Here is a 20,690-nt window from a genome sequence, read left to right as displayed (position 1 = left end):
CGGACATGCTCCTCGGCTTTGCCGACGATATTGAACTCATCGGAATCGATCGTAGGGCAGTGGAGGAAATTCTGAACTCTGAAGAGAGAGACATCGAGGATAAGCTTGATCATTTACATGATGATCAGTACATGATAGCAAGTGGTGACAGAAGCAGGCCTAGTGGTGTTAGTACTGACGTAGTGATTGATGGAGGTGTGTTTGAAGTTGTTGAAGAATTTGTTTATCTTGGAACACTTGTAACATGTGACAATGACGTTTCCTGTGAAGTGAAAAGGCGTATTGCGACTTCGAATAGGGCCCTTATCGGATTGCGTTAACAGCTTAGGACCATGCATGCATAATATGCAAACGTAAACGAAATTCGCTCTATATAAGACGTTGATTCTTCCGGTTGCTCTATACGGTCACGAGGCGTGGACGTTAAAGGAGGTAGATGTTGAACTGGAGGAATATCACCCATGACCGACGAAGATGGTGTTCTACACTATACGCTCGGCGTTGGAGTAAAGTTACTTTGTGGCCAACAAGCTATTATGGAAGGTTTTCACGACAACCACCATGAAATTCTGTTGGTTTACATTTAGCAAATTCTTTAAGAGATTTCCAATAATTCGTCAAGAAACACTTACAAGCATTCCTGCAGAAATCTTCCCAGTTATTTCTTCAAGAATGCATGAAAGGTTTTTTTAGCGAATCATTAACGGATTTTTGAAGAATACATTCAGGGATTTCTTAAGAAACACTTTGTAGAGATAATTTCAATAATTCTTTTAGAGGTTACTTCAAGAATGTGCGAGGGAAGTTTTGAAGAATAACTTCAATAATTGTTGAAACAATTTTGTTAGTGATATAAATTTATCTTAAATTTATCCAGTTATTTCATAAGGATTTATTAAAAAAACTTTTAATTTATTCAGTCACACAATAGAACCTTTTAAAGATTTATCCAGAATATTTTTAAGGATCATTTCAGGAACACTTTTAAAGTACTTCCCAAGAATATCTCCGAAACTACTTTACCAGTGTCATAGGGGTTTCTCCTGGAAAACTCCCGGGAATTCAATGAATGAATGAACGTTTCAGTGTAATTATTGTAAAACAGGCCCGTGCACGGAAAAGGCAACAAGGGAGGGGTTTTTCCTTATTTTGATGAAGAGTCGAGGGGTGTCTAGTGTGTGGAACATCGGCAATGGGAGGGGTTTAACCCCAAAACCCCCTCCCTTGTGCACGGGCTTGTTGTAAATGCTTCGTGGATCTCATGGCTTATTTTTTTCATGAAAATGTTAACATTTTCTGACGATATTCTCACAAGTTAATAATGAAAAATAGTTGCATAATGTTCATTATGCAACTCATTTGAATTGCATTATGAACATTATGCAACTCAAATGAGTTGTATAATGAAAAATTCATTGCATAAAATTTTGTATCCAACTCGTTGCAAAACTCGATTTTTTCAGCACTCTTCGTATTTATCCAACTCGGCAGGCCTCGTTGGATAAATGTACGACTCGTGCTGAAAAAATCAACTTTTTGCAACTCGTTACATAAATAACTATTTTCTACAACCCTCAATTACAAAAGAAGGTAATGTTATGTCAGCTGATTTTCGCAGGACGATGCCTGCTATGACTTCGTTCGCTGCAATGCAGCACAACATAATGTGAAATTTATTCAGACTTTGAAATGATCCTGGTAATGGTAATCTCTCAACTGATGGGCGTAAACGATGCGATGGCTGCGGCGACGACGACAGCCATGATGTGACAACAACAACGGAGCAACGAAAGAAAAAAAAAGTGCCAACGGTGTCCTTTTGTTGGTTGCCTGGGTTTTTTCGCATCAGCATACCTCCCTACTGACTGACTGGATGATACCACAGTGAGCATCAGTGGGCTGAGTTGGAAATTGATGTTTAAGCTTTGAAAATTGATTCAATTATTTTAGTCCTCTGGGGGTACGTACAACGAATTCTGTCAACGATATGATGACGATGTACTTTGGGAGGGCATGGCTTGTAATGTTTCGCCATTGTTCACAGGAACACGTTGAAATAAAATATCCTTCAATTTAATTCTAGTTAGATTTCAGAGCATTCAAGCATCACGCTGACATATAAGAGCTTGGTATGAACCTGTGTGGGATTCTAATTAACCCTGAAACACGACCACAGAGAAGAACGCCGCACGCTGACCTACAGCCTGAGGGAGCTATCGTACGTCGAGTCGAGAACAAACATAAATCTATTTTAAACGCTCCCACGTCGGTGGCCCATTTATTGCCTCAGGTAAACTATGTTGCTCGAAACTATGGAAATCTATGCATATACTCATCGAATCCTCTGTCTGTGGCGAGGCGATGCGTCTAGTAAGTTGAGGAGTATATGTGTCCCTTGCAAAGTGAATCGCCCACTAACATGCACTAAATGGCAAGAGCAACCGCACGTCTGGACGTGCCAGACGGAGGTTTGTAACGATGATGGCAATGTCGGGATGTGGTCATTATTTTCCGGATGTGTGTGGTGCCACAGAAAATTGAATATGGGATGCATTTGCATTACCGCTGCCGTAGTGCAGATACAACCGACACTAGAGGTTACGAACTGGCAGTAGGACATTAGTGATTAATATCAAGGTCGTTAGTCAGTTTTTCATTAGAACAGAAGACTATCATTTTTGACAAAATGTTGCACGGGAATAAGGTTAAGTGTATATTACGTAGAATTTGGTTGTATAATACCGTTTAGCCTCCTGTAACCACTAAAACTCGAAACATCGCCAACAGTCAATTTTCGATAGAATTTCACTAAATTTTGAACACAAACTTGCACAACACTCTAAATTTGAATTTTAGGTGATTTTCGACCGGAATACATACTAATAGTGTACAGATGTTGGCTTTCTCGGTCTACGGTCAATATAAACGACTAGTTTTGGATTAATCTAAACTTTAGTCGTTTAGATTTACCCTAAACCGAGAAAGCCATCATCTAAATTTGAATAAATACAGGATCCAATTTGGACTTCTGGACAGAGTAAGGCTGATGGGTCACTGCACACTATTTTTATTTCGCTGAGAACCAGCAATATTTTGCTGGTTTTTGACAAGCTGTAAAACCAGTAATCCAACCAGCAAAATAATTCTTGCTGAGTTTTCAGCAATGCGTTTTGACAGCTTGTTTTGCTGATCGTTCAGCAATTTTGTCCGAGGTGGAGTCCAGCCGGATTTTTTTCCTTTTTTCTTTTCAATTGGAACAAACATTGATAAAAAATGTTCTCTATACATAACTAGATTTCCGTGTTTCTTTACCACAAACAGAAAGAATGCTCATCGAAGAAGTGGCGCATTGAATCTTAATGGTAAATACGATAAAATTTTTAACTTTTTTGGAGGAATTCTCAGGTCCTTCTGCTTGCGAAGTGTTTCGGACAAATGCGCGCAAAAAGTGATCATGTATACACAGCAAAAAAAATCTTGTGATATCACATCATTTTCGCTGCACATCAGTCGCGTCTTAAAAGTGATGTAAACAATTACATCATTTTCATGCAACAAATTAGCCGCCGCAGCTTGAGAGTGGGTCTAGCAATCGCTAGAACCGGATCTTTAGATGAATCATATATAAGTAAAATATTGGTTTGGATTCGTACACTGATCCGTTGATTGTGAGCCATACCTCTCAGCTATTTCACCGAGTTAAAAGGTAGGTGATAAATATGATACTGCTTCTAGGTATCTGCTGGAATGGGTTTGTTGATACTTTCCGGTGCCAACCGGGGTGTGCATGGTGAGTGTGATAATTGTTGGAAAACGATGTAACCGAGTAAAATTACGTTCGAAAATGAATACATCACCAGAAATTACGCGCCTGGATATTACAAAATTATTTGCTGTGTATACAGGTATTCTTCGATATAACGTACCCTCGATATAACGTACCCTCGATATAGCGAATTCGATATAACGTACATTTTGCTTCGATATAACGTACAACATTGATTTTTTTTATTTTTTCTCAGGAATAACTTTCAGACAAACTACGTAATCACTCAAATCAATGTTTTGTTGCAGCATTAGCCTTTTTACTCAAAATTAGCGCAATTTGGGGAAAAATTAGTGTACGTTATATCGAAGCAAAATGTACGTTATATCTAAGCACAAAAAAACGAAAAAATTTTTTTATGAAAACTCGTGTTTTTCATTATTGGTTTTGTGAATTTCACTGAAATCATTAATTGGAGTTAATTTCACGTCGAATACATCAACACTAGCATAAAAAATATTGAATTTTTCTCTGCTTCGATATAACGTACACTTCGATATAACGTACAAAGAGAAAAAATTTTTATACGTTATATCGAAGAATGCCTGTATTAAGTGTTTGACAGCACTTTTGCTGGTGTTTCAGCAGTGTTTTATTTTGCTGGCTCTTCAGTTATCATTGCTGCATTTACGGCAACCTATAGCTTGCTGATACCCTTCCAGCAATTTATTTTGCTGGATGGAAAAATCGAAATCTGGTGTGTGGGCCAGGAAGTTTGCATATTCAGTTGCCATGTGATATTTGAAGTTGCTACGGGTTCGAAACTGAAATTTTTACGTTCAGTTTCAGTTCTTGGGATGTTCAGCATTTCTGAACCATCCAAGTCCACAAGTCCATGGAACGCCTAATCCAGCAGTCGCCAGTAGACTCGGAAACTCGGAATTCTTGAGGTATTTTCTAAAAGAAACTATGCAACATTATTGGAAGCTATCCATGCCAGACTTTCTCAAGGAATTCCTGGATAAATTTCTGGAGGACATTTTATTATCTAAAGGAATTCCTTTGAAGATTTTGTGCAAGAATTTCAGACTGCATTTCTTCAGGATTTCCTGGATGATTTTTTAAAGTTAATCCTCGAAGAGTTTCCAAAGGAGTACCTGGAAAAATTTCTTCAAGAATACCTGGGAATTTTGTTTTTCAGGAACTCGTTTAAGATTTTGTAGATGAATCCTAGGATGGATATCAGCAAGGGTCTATGGAAGAATTATCGAAAATCTGAAAGTTTTTTCAATTTCTTTGTATTTGTGAATTTTAACTTAATGCTAATTCTTCCATTTTTTTAAAAAGCAATCCTTGGAGAAATTTGTAAATGTGGAGATACTCGTGAAGAAGTTACACTAGTTTACGAAATAAAACGAAAGCCGTGAACTTCTGTCAACGAACAAAATTTTTGAAGCACAATTTAGCGCTGATTTCAAAACCGACCTTCAAGAAATTTTAAGTAGAACAATTTTTGAGTTTAGCTCAATATCGAGTTTTACAACTGTTTAAAATATAAAATTTACTAAAATTCAAACATCTTGCGTTTTGTTCAACCAATTTTAAATCTTTTTCCATAAATTAAAAGCTGAATATGATACCTGAATATGTTCTGCGTCAGATTGATGGAATTCAAGATATTGGCGAGTTTTAGGGACGATCTCCTTAAATTTTAACGAAATTTTAAAAATATTTGAAGAAATGTATTTTTTTTAATAGGAAAAAAATAATTTAAAAACTCTTTCTCACTGTTTATTTGACATATCATATGTGGGCAAGTGACAGTAAACAATTCAACACAATCGAGTCATTGATTACGGAGAATAAGATGTTAGAAGTGAGCGATTTTGCTTAAGGAGAAACATCAGTGGATACAAATATGGCTGCCACAATGGCTGACTTGGACCCCTACTCACGTTTTCAAGAGCACCAATCTTAAAAATTCGTAAACAAATGCGCTCGATTTGCAAAAGCTGCCTCTTTTTGCGAGTGAGCAAAGCCAGGATTAACAAGTGCGGGTTGGTTCGATGCTTCGTTCGTCAGATTTGTGCCTCCAAAGTTTGTATGAAAAATTGCAATAGGATTTCTTGATGTTTCACCTTAAAGAAATCCATTTCAAATCATCAACCTTGTACGGAAAGACGAAAAAATTTCCGCTCCACCATATTTTTTTTCTTTCGCATTTTCGAACTCAGGGCATGATTCTACACCAAAAATGATCATCAGCTCACCGAGTTCAAAAATGCTGTAAACTAGTGTTATTTGTCGAACTTATAATAAAAGCCATGGAAGATTTTCTGAAATAATTCCTCGAAAATTTTGTAAAGGAATTCCTATGGGCAGTTTCTGTAGAAATTTTTGCGGAAAATTCCCAAATAAATCACACATTTTCTAAAAAGAGTATCTGGTGGAATTTCTAATGAAATCCCAGCAAGATTTTCTGACAGAAATTCACATTTTCAAAAGAAAATCCCTTGAGCAATTTTTTAAGCAAACCCCTGGAAAAGTGTTGGAATAAGTCCTTGGAAGATTATTTGAGAGAATGCCTAATGGTATTTCCAAATGATTTTTTGGAGAAAAATCTGGAAGAGTTCCGAAAAAATAGGGTAAATCTATAGAAATCCCTGGAGGAATTTCTGCAAAGACGGGCTTGGTGGTCTAGTGGTCTACCTCTTCTTATTCATATGCAGAAGGTCCTGGGTTCAATCCCTTGCCCGTTCCTATCCTCCTACTTTGTATCTTTCTATCTAGTATCTTTCTCTTCTCTTCATATACAATTTATGTATATTCATAAGTTCGTAGCCATCGCTAGAACAGAAACGGGTTGAAAAGGCCGTTTTCCTTCCCTCCAACTTTCCTAGCACAGTGTCAATGTATCACACCATGTAAACAATCAAGCAAACTCTTCCCCACAGGCGCCATTGTCGGCTGAAAATAGAAGATCACCAACACTCACACACTGAAAACGCCTGCTTAGTCCCCGGCAGATATCTCATTGGTTCCTTGTGTGAGTGTAGCTGGTCTGACGATACTGGAGTAGCATCTACGGGCGGTCAATCAAGCTCAAGCCCAAGCTCAAGAAATCCCAGGAGGAATTGTGGAGCCTCGTAGCCGTGCGGTTGCTATGGGGTGAGGGTTCGATTCCCGCTCCGGGCGATGAAACTTTTCGTGAGGATAGTTTCTTCTCCGTATCCACTGGTGCATGCTCCGTGTGTCCCTTGTCTAGTGTTAAGTTTCATTCAGTCTGTGCAGCCTCTGGCTGAAGACGGTGTCCGCGTCTTTTATAATTTCTGCAGAAACTTATACACAACTTTCTTACCTAACTCTTTGTAAAACTTCTAGAGAAATCCCTAGTGTAATTTATAAAGAGAATTGGAAGTTGCCGTGAGAATTTCTGGTGAAATCCGTGGAAGAATTTCCGAAGGAACTCCAGTAATTTTTTTAGAAGAAACTTTTGAAACATTTTCTGGAAAACTCTTCAATAGTTTCTGTAGGCATCGCTGGAAGTTTTATTAAAGGAATCTCTGAAGAAGTTTCTGAATAAATGTCTAAAGAAATTTCTGAAGGAATTTCTGCACGAACTTTGGAAAGAATCCCTGAAGGAATTTCAGCTAAAATTCATAAATATTTATTTTTAAGAAAATTGAGGAATTTTAGAAGTAAATCATGCAAGATGCTTTGAAAAAAAAAGGTTGTTGATTTTGCGGTACAAATCCCTGAAAAAAAATTCTTCGATGATTTTTTGAAAGAATCAGTGAGGGATTTTTGGCCGAATACTCGGACAAATTTCCTTAATATTTTTTTTAGAGGGATTTATCCAATATATTTATTAAACAAATACCTAGAGAATTCTCCAATAGTTTCTTCAAACAAAAACCCAATTTTCAGGCAGTTTTTATATGTTTTGGTACATTTTGGTATACAATTCAAATAAGAATTAGATAAAAAAGGGCTAAGATTTTATGTAAAATTCGATTTTACATTTCGAATGAAATGTTATAAGTACACCTGTATAGCCATTCCATAGAAAAACGAGATTCAGGCCGGACTCGATTATCTGGAGTGGAATGAAGCTAAAATTTTGACACTTTGATTAGTAATCAGTCAAAATTTCAGCTTGGTACAACATTCCGTTGTCCAGATGTATTTTTGAAAAGCTTAAGAACTTAACTCCGGATAATCAAGTCCGATCTGTAGTGCAACTCCGATTGTCGTGAAACTTAGCTGATTTGTAGTTCAACAAAAATAATTAGACCTTTTTGCCTTTCTCGTACACTAAGTGTACTGGAAAGGCTATATGCTATCGTCAAATATTGGGAGGGCAAAACCATGCTTGCCCCCCTAAGTTGGCGCCTATGTGTTCACTCCAAAAACGACTTTTTGATAGAAAGCTCGGAGGGTCGAATCACAAATACCAATCGACTCAGCTCGACGAAATGAGGTGATGTCTGTGTGTGTGTGTGTGTGTATGTGTGTGTGTGGACAAAAAAAAACTCACATCACTTTTTTGAACTAAACCTCAACCGATTTTAATGACCGATGGTTCATTCGACGCGGAATGTGGTCCTATTGTTTCCTATTGAAAATAGTTCGGATCGGTCCAGCCGTTCCGGAGTTATGGCCAATTAGGTGTTCCGAACCGGTACCCCAGGAAGGGGCCAGATATGAAAACGCTACAAACCCATCCATGCGACACATCAAACTACGGCATTTTCGATAACTTGATGAAGGTAAGCAGAACCGGTTCCGGGTGTCCCGCCGGAAGTGGCCAAACATAAAAGTGCACTAAACCCATGCATGCGGCATATCAAATCGCAGCTTTTTCGATACCCTGATGAACAGTAAGAAGGAATACATTCTCAGAATATATCTGAACCGGTAATATTCCGGAACCGGTTCCAGATGTCCCGCTGAAGGTGGCCAAGTATAAAAGTTAACCAAACCCATGCATGCGACTTATCAAATAGTGGCTTTTTTTGACATCCTGATGAAAAGTAAGCAGGAAAATATTCTCAGACCATATTTGAACCGGTTGTGTTCCGGAACCGGTTTCGGGTATCTTGCCGGAAGTGGCCAAATATAAAATTAAACTAAAACCATGCATGTGACATATTAAACCGCGGCTTTTTCGATAACCTGATAACAGTATGCAGGAAAGCATTCTCAGAACATATCGGAACCAGTAGTGTTCCGGAACCGGTTCCAGATCCAAATGTCCCGCCAGAGGTGGCCAAGTTTAAAAGTTAACCAAACCCATACATGCGACATATCAAATAGTGGCTTTTTTGATATCCTGATGAACAATCAGAAGGAAAATATTCTCAGACCATATGTATCTGAACCGGTAGTGATCCGGAACTGGTTCCGGGTGTCCCGCCGGAAATGGCCAAACAAAAAAGTAAACCAAACCCATGCGACAAATGAAATCGCGGATTTTTAGTTATCTTGATTTGGCAAAAGAAAAAGTTCCCGGCCATATTTGGAACAACCGGTAGTATTCCTCACCGATTAAGGGTGCCCCATCGGAAGTGGTTAAATGTAAAGGAGAACCAACCCCATAAATAGCTGTTTTGGTAACCTGATTAACGGTTAACAAGAGAAACAATCATAGACCACACTTTGTAAACCAATACTGTGCCAAAACCGGTTCCAGGTGCTCCGCCGGAAGTGGTCAAATGTAGAACGGAACCAAAGGCATGCACACCGCGCATTAAATATCGGCTTTTTCGATGACGCGCAGAACGGTCAGCAAGAAAAGTCTCAGGCCACTTTAAGACTACCGGTAGTGTACCGGAACCACTTTCGAGTTTCTCGCCGGAACTGGCGAAATGCACAAATAAGTGTTTGACAGTACATCAAATAGCAGCTTTTTTGAATACACGATTATCGTTTCGTAAGAACATAGCCTCAAACCATATTTAAGACAACCTGTAGTGTCCCGAAACCAGTTCTGGGTGTCTCACTGGAAGTGGTCAAATGTAAAAGTGATCTATACCCACCCATGCATGAGATAAATCAAATCGTGTTTTTTTTTGGGTAACCTAATGAACGTTAGCAATGAAATAGTCTCAAACTATATTTGGGAGACCCGGTGTGCTCCGAAACCTGTTCCGGTACCGCATCGAAAGTAACCAAATGTACCATGCAACATATTACATCGCGGCTTTTTGAATAACCCGAGGAACGGTTAACTAGAAAATAGGCTCACACCACATTACAGACTACCGGTAGGGTTGCACAACCAGCGTTTGGTGCCTCGTCGGAACTACCAAAGTAAATAAAACCAATGCAAACGATAAATATGTGTAAGAGAACAAAATCTTAGAAATTAAACCCACATACAAACAGACGTCGCACTATACTCACTACCTATCGCTCTTGTTTTCAACGATCAATAAGATGTAGCCCAAATGTTCAGAAAAAAAATTTGTGATCTGTGATTGTGTAAAGAGTTACAGCTTAGCTTGTTAGTATCGTCTTGGTATTGATCAGCCTCCAGTGTTAGTGAAGGTGCTCAACAAAGTGCTCAAGCAGTCAACTGAGAAGTCTGATATTTTTCAGCCCTGCTTATACGTTGAACATAATGTCGGACTATGTGCAATCAATAAGTTTTAAGTCAATTTAGAGATGTCTGATAAAATGCTTGCTTTTCTATAAAAATATTCGGATTCAGAAACACTTTGACTTACGTTGCCGGAAAGATTGTGAGAACATGTTCGACGAGAAAGGCACTATCACCACTAGGTGGATTAATTTGGGTTTTTATTTCGTCATAAGAGTGACCAATTTTCAAATAGGGTGATCAAAAAATCATATATTTTTCAAAACAAAAATTTTTCAAAAAAACAACTGTTAAACTAGTTGACCGATTTCAAACTTCTTTTTTTGTTTGAAAGGTTTTATTCTTATTTTCAGGAAAAAATACGTTAAAGGTAGTCAGATAGTGCTGAAATTTTGAAAATTTGCAAATATACAAGTTTTTTCACGCTTTAAAGGTCTCGAGTACCCTGAACAGTGAACAAAATAAGTGTCAATAGGAATACATCATGCAATATTATCAAGACTTAAGCCCATAACCACAAATCACTTAAACGATTACCTCAATCACTGACTCTCATTCCCATGTTGTATGGCGCACCTGAACGCATCCCTAAACGAATCTCAACCAACAACAGGTCATGAGATTGCCTAGCTATGAAATAATGTCCTCAGCCGGGTAGCACTCTTCATTGTCTACCCATTATTCATAGGTGCATGTCCTTGATACCATCTGACGCTCCAAATGGGTTGTTCCATCGCATCTCCTTGCATCGTATTTGGCTTTATTATTCATGGTGTTCATTGTTTCAGCTCAAAGCAACCTGTGTAGTGCGCAAAGTACATGCTGTAAATTGTTGTTCATCGACGGTAGATTCTGCGTTTGCCACCATGTAGGTGGGGGAATTTTGGACGCTGGCGGATCTATGCGAACCCATATAAGTGCATTGTAAATTTTGATCGATACGAGTTCGATGCCTGATAGGAAAGCATTTATGATTATGGGAAATTGTACATGAAAAGTGGAAACTAACCTAGTTGGGCGGGAATTGCCAATGTTTGGAAGTACGATGCCCGTGACCAGCACTGGGGAACTATCGATCTATTGTCTCTAGCCGGGAAGCAACACCGTGCTCCTGCTGAATGAGGGCAGGCTGGGTCCAAAATCGGATTATTTATTCAAGGGGCCACTTGATGAACGTGCCTGTGCGATGTAGATTGCTACATGTTGCAATTTTTGCTTACAATAAACGGATAAAGCTAGGTTTGGTTGGCGTGGTGCATCATTGGTACCGCTCGTGCATTATTGATGTTAATGGTTGTTACCTTTCAATTACAGTACAATGACTTTTTAGCTGTGGAAGTGTTGCTTTTGTGGGGCTTTAGTTGGAACTGTGTTGGTTATGATGCTTAATGTAAGGATGAATTATTCGACTTCTAGCGACAAGATGCATTATATGTTTTATTATATTTTCAGGTTGATCCTCGACACGCATTGAACGAGCTTGAGCTAAATTTTAGCTAAACAATGGTGTATAACTGTTTCATGGTAAGACTTTTTATTACGCAACAAAATGGAAGATTTACAACAATGCAATGGACATACACAATAACGTTACTTGCATAAATGTCCCAAAAAAATCAAAAAGTTTAGAAATTCATTTAGGGATTCCTTAGAAAATGTCTCCGAGGAGCCTGGTACCCTGGTATTCCTTCACGAATTGCTTCAGAAATTTCTTTAACGGAATCTGGCATAAATTGCTTCACCAATTTCTCTATTATATTTCGCAAATAATTTTTTGCTTGCAAATTTTTTCCAAGGATTACTTTAAAAATTCCGCTAGGCATTCGTTTGGAGAATCTATTGGAGATTTCTTAAAAAGATCTACCAATTTTTTTTTCAGGAGTTCTTTAAAAAAAAATCAGGGAATCTTTCGGAAAATGTTCGATTATTCGGCCAAAAATGCCCTTATGGTAAAGTGACCAGATGATCAGAGCTCCAACGCGGGACATTAAGATGAAATCATGATCAAAGTTTTTATTATTTTATTTTATTTGTCGTTAACGAATACGTAACAATTTTTTTTGTAGAATACGAAGCACTTGCACTCGTCTCTTCTACCAAGCATATTTTTCAACGTTGTGAGCTTCGCAGAAGTGGGACACACTCACAAACAAAGATTTTAGCTTCGGACTACGATTTCCATCCAGATTTTTCATCAGACTGTGCGCACTTAGTAAATAAAAGTAGTTTTCTACAGTTTCATCTACTACTTTTGTATTTGTACCTACTCTTGTCACTCTCTATTTTATTCACCGTACTGTAAAATGATGCTGCCTCACTGTGCATAAAAATCAACCAAATATTCGATTTTTTTCTTCAAATATAAAAAAATGCTGGGACGCTATTGGTTGATAACAAAAAAAACTTTCAAAAGTTCAAACTGTACTGTAATCCAGAATCTTCATGTACTTTTTCGCAAAAATCTTTCAGTTTTTGAACTCTGATGTTGAAAGTTTGATGTGACTTATGCTTTGTACAAAACCGGTTTGGCTATTTTGACACTGAAGTTACTACAATATGTTGTATGCTTGTTGATTTGTTTTTCAAACGCGGGACATTTTTACTATTTGAGACGAACGCGGGACATTTCGCGGGACATAATTTGTCACGGGACATTTGGTCAAAATTCGACACTTCGGCAAATTTAGTCACTTTACCTTATGGATTCTTTCAAACAAATTTTCATGGATTCATTCGGAAATTTCCTTCAGGGATTTGTTTAGAAATTTCTTTAGAAATATATTAAGAGGTTTCTTCAGAGATTCCTTTTAAAACACTTTCAGCGATGTCATCGGAAACTATTCCAGAGTTTTTCAGAAGATGTTCCTTCCAAAATTTGTACTGGGGTTACTTCGGAAATTCTTCCAAGGATTTCACCAAAACCAAAGAAGATACTAAAGTAATTCAGTCAGAGATTCTTTCACAAAATTGTTTAGGGATTTTTTAGACTTGGACTTTTGGCCGGGGCTCTGCTAAACCGAACTAAGCGCCAAAAACTTAATTGAGAGATAATTAAGCTTAAAGTTTAACTAGTCACAAGTAAACAGTAGCTAAGATTATTTGAAATTTTTCCCCACACATGTATGTAACTTACAAGCCTTTATTAACCATCAGAAATGAAGTATACATGAAAATTATTTGAAATCATTGATATAATTACATTTAATTTCTCTGTAGTTTGCACTCAGTTCACTCTGGCTGAACAAAACATGGGAATATGATTTATAGTTCAGTGTGGCTGATTGTGTTTCTTTGTTTCAGAGAAAACCAGTAGGATTTAAAAAAAAAATCTTGATTTTTCATCGTCTATGAAGTTGAAATCGATATCACTCACAATCCTTTACATCAATCAGAGAAGACGCGTATAGTATGGTAGCACGGAGGTCTCAAAACAGTTTGAAATATTAACGGCGAAGACCCACCCAGCTTAGCCCTTCCTACCCATGTTTTTTATCGTAGGCAGTGCATGTGCAGGCACAGAGCAAGAGTGATTATGTCAAATGATGTCCTTGCATGTCCTGAGGTCCTGTGATGTGAAAGTGGAGCAATTTGTGTACTTAAAATTAATGCTGGTCGAAGAAAACCATGAAAATGTTCTGCCAAAGTGAACTAAGACAAACACAAATTTAAGAATATGAAAAAGATTCGAACTTGGATCATTTAAGTGATAACCAAGTGCGTTACCTCTAGGCCATTTTACCTAGCTAAAGCTCAGTCGTTAAGTCTGAATCAAGCTCTAAACGTTCTTCTTAAGGATGGTTTTTATGAAAACGCCATTTTTCGATCAGCCAAAGCGAACCAAGTGTTTCATTTTTTTTTCAAGCTCTATTATTCTAGTTAGCCTTGTTGTTCAATGACGGCTCCTGTGTTAAATTATCAGTATGAGGTGTATCGACATAATGCAGGTACCGTAATCCGGGGTAACATTGATCAGAATTTTCTATCTTTCTTGAGTAATTCTCTTATCAAAGCAAATGTTACATGTTTTATATTTTTAAAACAAGTTCTGGCCCTCTGATTATGTGTTAAGCTACTCGAAAAAGTATTGTAAAACTTTAAAACATGTTTAAATAGACTTTTTAATCTAATTTTTGATTTTGTGGATTTGGGGTAACATTGATCATGTCAGTGATCGTTCGTTTTTGTTGAAAATACCCTTACTTACTAAATTCGGGGTCGCTGATTTCGAATATGTTGTCCAAATTCTTACAATTTATGTACTTTTTGAGCTATTTTAATATTAAAATCCTCCAAACCGCGAATAACGCCCAAAGGTAGGCAATGGCTTAAGGGTTTGATAGCCTACGTTTAATAAATCGTATATTTTACTGAAAAAGAGCATTTTCCTAAGAGTTTCGTTCATTAAATGTAACTCTAGGATATCATATTGAATTAATACAGTGATTTCGAACCTCATATTATATCTAGTATTCATGCCATGCATGACTGTTTGATCATGTATCTCATTGCGTTACAAAACACAGTTATGGAAAAATAGATTTATTTCAATGTTAATGAATTTCAATTTTCAAGAATAACATGTCATTTAACAACTAAATAATAGCAGATTACGATATACCATTCGATACAAGAAACTGATTCAATGTAAAATGCTTGTTTGAACTTTTTATGAGGTCGGTCAAGCCGATCAATGTTACCCCGCTGATCAATGATACCCCGTTTTACGGTATTCAAAACCAGTTGATTTTTGTATTGTTGAGAATAAATTGATTTTAAAATGCAGTGGATTTAGTTCAGTCTGGCTGAATGTGATTTGGAAAAATGGGGATCAGCGCCATCAAAACATAAATGGATCCTCCAACACCCATATTTCTAATTACGTGTTCAATTCTATACCAGATTGTCACTATGAGTCGGTTAGAAATTAGAAATCTTACGGCGATGAGGAGAACTTGAAATGTTCATCATCTGGATAGAAAATAAAATATTTCTCTGATTCTATGGAATGTTCACTCTGGTTGGATGCAATTTTATTTTTTGTATGTTCTGCCAAACAGAAATTTTGAATTTACCCCACGAAGAGCTGTCAGAATCACTGGATTTTTATACCGAAGGAAGATCATCTTATTCTTCATTCAATGATTAAGAAAACACAATTTTTCAAAAAATGGTCTTTGGTTCGGTTTAGCAGAACCACGACTAAATGTCCTTCAGAAATTTCTACAGGAACTCCATCTGAGAGTCGGATAGCTTTCAAAAATGTTGCATGGATTCCTTTGGAATATTCTTCTAATATTCCTTTCAAAAAATTTTACGAATTTCTTAAGATTTTTTTTTTGCTTCTTAGGGATTTCTTCAGAAATTTTTCAAAGCATTCATCTAGAAAAACTCCCATGAATTTTCTTAAAAATACAAAATATTTTTTTAGACCTCCAAGGAAGGCACAGTGGAGAAAAACCTACCAAAAAAGGCACCTAATTATTGCGGCTGATTGCGATCTTCGAAGTCCATTTTTTCCGAATGGAAAAATGTCAAGGAATCGATTGGTGATAGTTTCATTCGCCGGAGTTGAGTGTAAGTGTCCATTTTGCCCCATTTTTCCCTAAAAACACTGTTTTTCTGAATTAAATAATGGTTTCAACTGATTGCTGCCAACCAAACAATTTTTTATTTATGTAGAATCGACAGGTGCACTCTATGGGACACACCTTGATTTGTGTCATTGACTGAAAGTGCTCATTTTGCCTCATTTTCCCATAAAAGACTGTTTTTCTGAATTAAAAAATAGTTTCAACTGATTGCGACCAACCATCCAATATTTACCTGATGTAGAATTAACCGGCGCATACTTTGGGGTGCACACCGATATATGTCATTGACAGGAAGTACCCATTTTGCCTCATTTTCCTCTTAAAAATACTGTTTTTCTGAATAAAAAATTAGTATCAACTGATTACTGCTTACTTACCATTTTATTCTTGATATAGAATTGACAGGTACATTTCATGAGGCTCATCTCGATCCGTGTCATTGACAGGAAGTGCTCATTTTGCCCCATTTTTCCCTATAAATACTGTTTTTCTGGATAAAAAAATAGTTTTAACTGATTGCGGCTAACCAACCAATTTTTACCTGATGTAGAATCAACCGGCGCATACTTTGGGGCACACCTTGATCTGTGTCATTGATTGGAAGTACCCATTTTGCCTTATTTTTCCCTAAATATACTATTTTTCTGAATTGAAAAATTGTATCAACTGTTTGCGGCTAACCAATCAATTTTTACTTGATGTAGAATCAACCGACGCATACTTTGAGGTGCACCTCGTTTTGTGTCTTTGGGTGGTGATGCCCATTTTGCTCCATTTTCTCCTAAACTACGGAGTTTCTGGATTTAAAAATAGTTTCAATTGATTGCAGCTAACCAATAAACTTTGCTGATGTAGAATCGACTTATGCATACTATGGGATACACCTCGCGCTATGCGTTAGTCTGAAATTGCCCGTTTCGCCCCATTTTCCCCTAAAAAACTGGGTTTAAAAAGTTAGTTTCAACTAATTGCGGTTAACCAAGCAATTTTTTTCCCTATGTGGAATTTATCGATGCATTATATGAGGCACAACTTGTTCTGAATCATTGTCTAGAAGTGCCCATTTTTCCCCTTTCCCCCCTAAAATACTGTTTTTCTCGTATGAGAAACCATTTCAACTAATATAAGCTAATAAAACAAGTTTTTCCTCATGTAGAATTGATCAGAGCATGTTGTCAGACAAACTTTGTGTCATTGACTGGAAGTGGTAATTTTGTCCTATTTTCCACTGTTTTAGTTAGTTGGGGAAAATGGAGCAAAATAGGCACCACCTCCCAAAGACACAGAACGAGGTGTGTCCCAAAATATGCGCCGATTAACTCTACATCAAGTAAAATTGATTGGTTAGCCGCAATCAGTTGAAACATTTCTTTTAATCAGAAAAATAGTATTTTTAGGGGAAAATAAGGGAAAATGGGCACTTTCAGTCAATGACATAGATCGAGGTGCACCTCAAAGTATGCGCCGGTTAATTCTACATCAGGTAAAAATTGGTTGGTTGGCCGCAAACTATTTTTTAATTCAGAAAACAGTATTTTAGGGGAAAATGAGGCCAAATGGGCACTTTCAGTCAATGATACAAAACGAGGTGTGTCCCATAGAATGCACCTGCCAATTCTACATCAAGAAAAACATGGTTGGTTAGCCGCAATCAGTTGAAACCATTATTTAATTCAGAAAAACAGTATTTTTAGGGGAAATTGGGGCAAAATGGACACTTATACTCAATTCCGATGAGTGAAACTATCACCAATCGATTCCTTGACATTTTTCCATTTGGAAATGATGGACTTCAAAAATCGCAATCAGTCGCAATAATTAGGTGCCTTTTTGAGTCGGTTTTCCCCACTGTGGATTGCTTTAAAAATTGTACAAGAGATATTTACAAGGTTTTTCAACATTCCTGGACATTTCTCTTCCAGAAAATCCTCCAAGAATTTCTTCAGAAATTTTGTCTACAGATTCTTATAGAGATTCTTATGAGGATTCTTACGGAAAGGCTGGAAGACAATATTGCAGAGATTCATGCAGAAATTCACACACAAATTTCATCAGAAATTCCACCGGATATTCCTCTATGTATTTTTTTTTTCTCAGAAATTCTTCCAGAATTTCTTAGAAACGTAACTCGTAACTCTAGGAATTTCTCACTCCTGGAGGAATCAGGAATTCATTTAAAAAAAATATGATTTTCATCAGAGGATTTCGTCAGTTTTTTTTTTCTAAAAATACCTCAAGAGGTTTTGGAGGTTCCAAGCGTTTCCTCAGCTATTTCTCCTGGAATTTCTTTAGGAAATCCGAAATATTCCTGTTCTTTTCAGAAATTCTTTCGGAAATTCATTTAGAATTTACTTCAGATTTTTTCAAATTCCTTCTGAAACATTTTCAGCGATATTCGGAAGTGTCGTTAGAGACTTTTTCAATATTTCTAAAATTATTTCAGAAATTTGAGCGTGGATTTCGTCAAAAGTTGTTCCGTGGATTCTTTTAGAAGTTGTTCCAGCAGTACCTTCAGGAAATGATCAAGAGATTCTTTTAGAGACTCCACCAGGAATTCATCCATGCGAATGTACTAGTGGAGGGGCGCTGAAATCGGGGAACCTTGACGAACTAGCTCTGATATTACCATGATATAACTGGAACATTACAAAATTTTTTTTTGTGCTATTTGTTACAAATTTTAGAATTTTTTTCTTGAAGCGTAGAATAAGCGTGATGTTAAAATACACATAAAAAAACACAAAAAAAAAAGAATTGTATCAGCTGAATACACGCCAAGGCAGTATAAGGCATCTACCAAAAATATCAGGTCTATAATTTCATACATTTGTAGTTTTAAGCACAATTAACTTACTCCAAATATGTTTTCATCATGTGTGCATGCATTACCAAAGATCACATTCCAATGATCAAAGTCAAGATCAAAGTACTTTTCCATACAAAGAAGCAAAAGTTATTGAGCAATGGATGTGGACCCATTTTAACCCATTCTCACCCCCAACGACGGTACATAATATCAAGGTAAAATGTCAAAGTGCATAAAATATAGGATCTATATAATCGAGGGGCCACTAAATCGAGGTAGCCCTGTAATCAGGTTCAAAATTTAGTAGAAGACGCAATCTGCGTGGAATTAAAAAATAGTATTCGCAACGGGTGTTGTAACAACTGGTGTTGTTATTCAGTTTAAATTCACAGATTATTTTTAGAACGTTACCTTTTATGCAGAGTTTTGATGCCACAAATGTCCCAAACGGAGAATAACGTGCCGCTGGAACCGGCCTTCTGTCTGATTGGCTTTTTACAGATATTCAATCCAGCCCGGCTTTCTGGGGGTATAGAGTGTCTAAGCTTAGAAGCAGGTTCAGTCTTGGTTGGGTAACGGCAAGAAAAGGAGGAGGTGAAATAGTCCATCTTTTAAACAGCAATGCATAATATATGGATGCTCTCAATTGATATATAGAGAATTAGGGAAATATACAATCAACCGCGGGACTTTCGTTTTTGGGTAGAGGAAAGTGGGGCAAAAGTTCGAGTGGGGCTCTTTTGAAGTTTTTTAGCTCAATTCAAATTATTTCTTTCGGGTGTCAAGATTGTTCGAACCCTTTTTGAAAAAGAGTCTAAAAATTAAGAAAATTGATCCAGATTTCCAAAAGTTATGACAAAATGTTGGTTTTTGATCAAAAAATTGTAACATGCGATGATCCTTCCAACGCATGGAATGGAATTGTAATGAAATCGAATTCGATGTTTTATTTTGGGGCGTAACTAGGTATGTTTTGAAGATACTTCAGCATGTATAACTTTTTGTAAAAAAGGTTTGCAAATCATATTTTACACATAATGGGGCAAAAGTTCGAATTGTGGGGCAAAAGTTCGAGTCATGTGGCAACTTTAGGTATAAACCTCAAATTCTGCAAAATGTACATATTATCACTAAGAGTGATGGAATTAGTGGGAAAATTCGATTAAAGTTGAAAAAAAAAGTTGTTTTATCTGAATTTGGCGGAAAACTACTAATTTTTGGTGTAGTAAATTTAACCCTGATTTGGGTAAGATCCAGATCGAATTTTAAAGTGTATTGCAGTTCATACATCAAATATTAAGTGGTTTCAGGTTTTCCTATTACCAAAGTGTCAAAATAGTGTGCTACGGTTAGCGAAATTCCACAAACACTAGATTCGAACTTTTGCCCCAGTGGTGGGGCAAGAGTTCGAATAAAACACACGCATACGAAAAGTGTTGTAGCTCAAAATTGAAAAGACATTTGGCGTAACTTTGTTCAGCAAAATTTTAGCTCATGGATGGTAGAATCACCACACGGTATTTATTTATTTTTATCTGCTTCGATTTTTTGAAATAGGTTGAATTTTCAACTAGGGTCGAACTTTTGCCCCACCTTACTCTATGTTAAGTCAAACAAACATTCCTAAAGAAATTTATTTTGTCTTTGGATCACCATTAAATCTCCACCAAAATGTAACAGGACTCTAGTTCCTTCACCAATAATTGATGTGAAGATAAGGGAGCTTGAATTTTTAAACATGCTTAAAACCCTATCTAGTTGTTGAAAAGTTAATTAAAATTAAAAATTTCAAACTGCACATTGCGATACAATAAACAGATTAATTGACATGTTTCAAGCAAATGCTTTAGGCTTGTGAATCCTAAACATGAAACAGAACTATAATATCATGGATTATGTAACTATTTACAATGCTAGCACAAGTGT

At 36.9% G+C, this 20,690-nt stretch overlaps 1 protein-coding gene across 9 annotated transcripts in view; it reads left to right on the top strand.

The window, feature by feature from the left end:
- The window catches only part of LOC109399478 (transient receptor potential cation channel trpm), a 537,415-nt gene that overhangs the window by 292,083 nt on the left and 224,642 nt on the right, over positions 1–20,690 (top strand). For 3 of the 9 annotated variants that reach the window (XM_062852475.1, XM_062852476.1, XM_062852477.1), the window contains one exon: positions 11,820–11,891. The exons of the other annotated variants lie outside the window; for them this stretch is intronic. In XM_062852475.1, coding sequence (XP_062708459.1) covers positions 11,871–11,891 — 21 coding nt within the window. In that variant the 5' untranslated portion in view covers positions 11,820–11,870. The remainder of the gene's footprint in view (positions 1–11,819; positions 11,892–20,690) is intronic. 9 annotated transcript variants of the gene reach the window in all.

This window comes from Aedes albopictus, chromosome 2, assembly GCF_035046485.1.
Source record: "Aedes albopictus strain Foshan chromosome 2, AalbF5, whole genome shotgun sequence".
NCBI lineage: Eukaryota > Metazoa > Arthropoda > Insecta > Diptera > Culicidae > Aedes > Aedes albopictus.
Note: the sequence above shows the minus strand (reverse complement) of the source record. Positions and strands in the feature narration are given on the sequence as shown.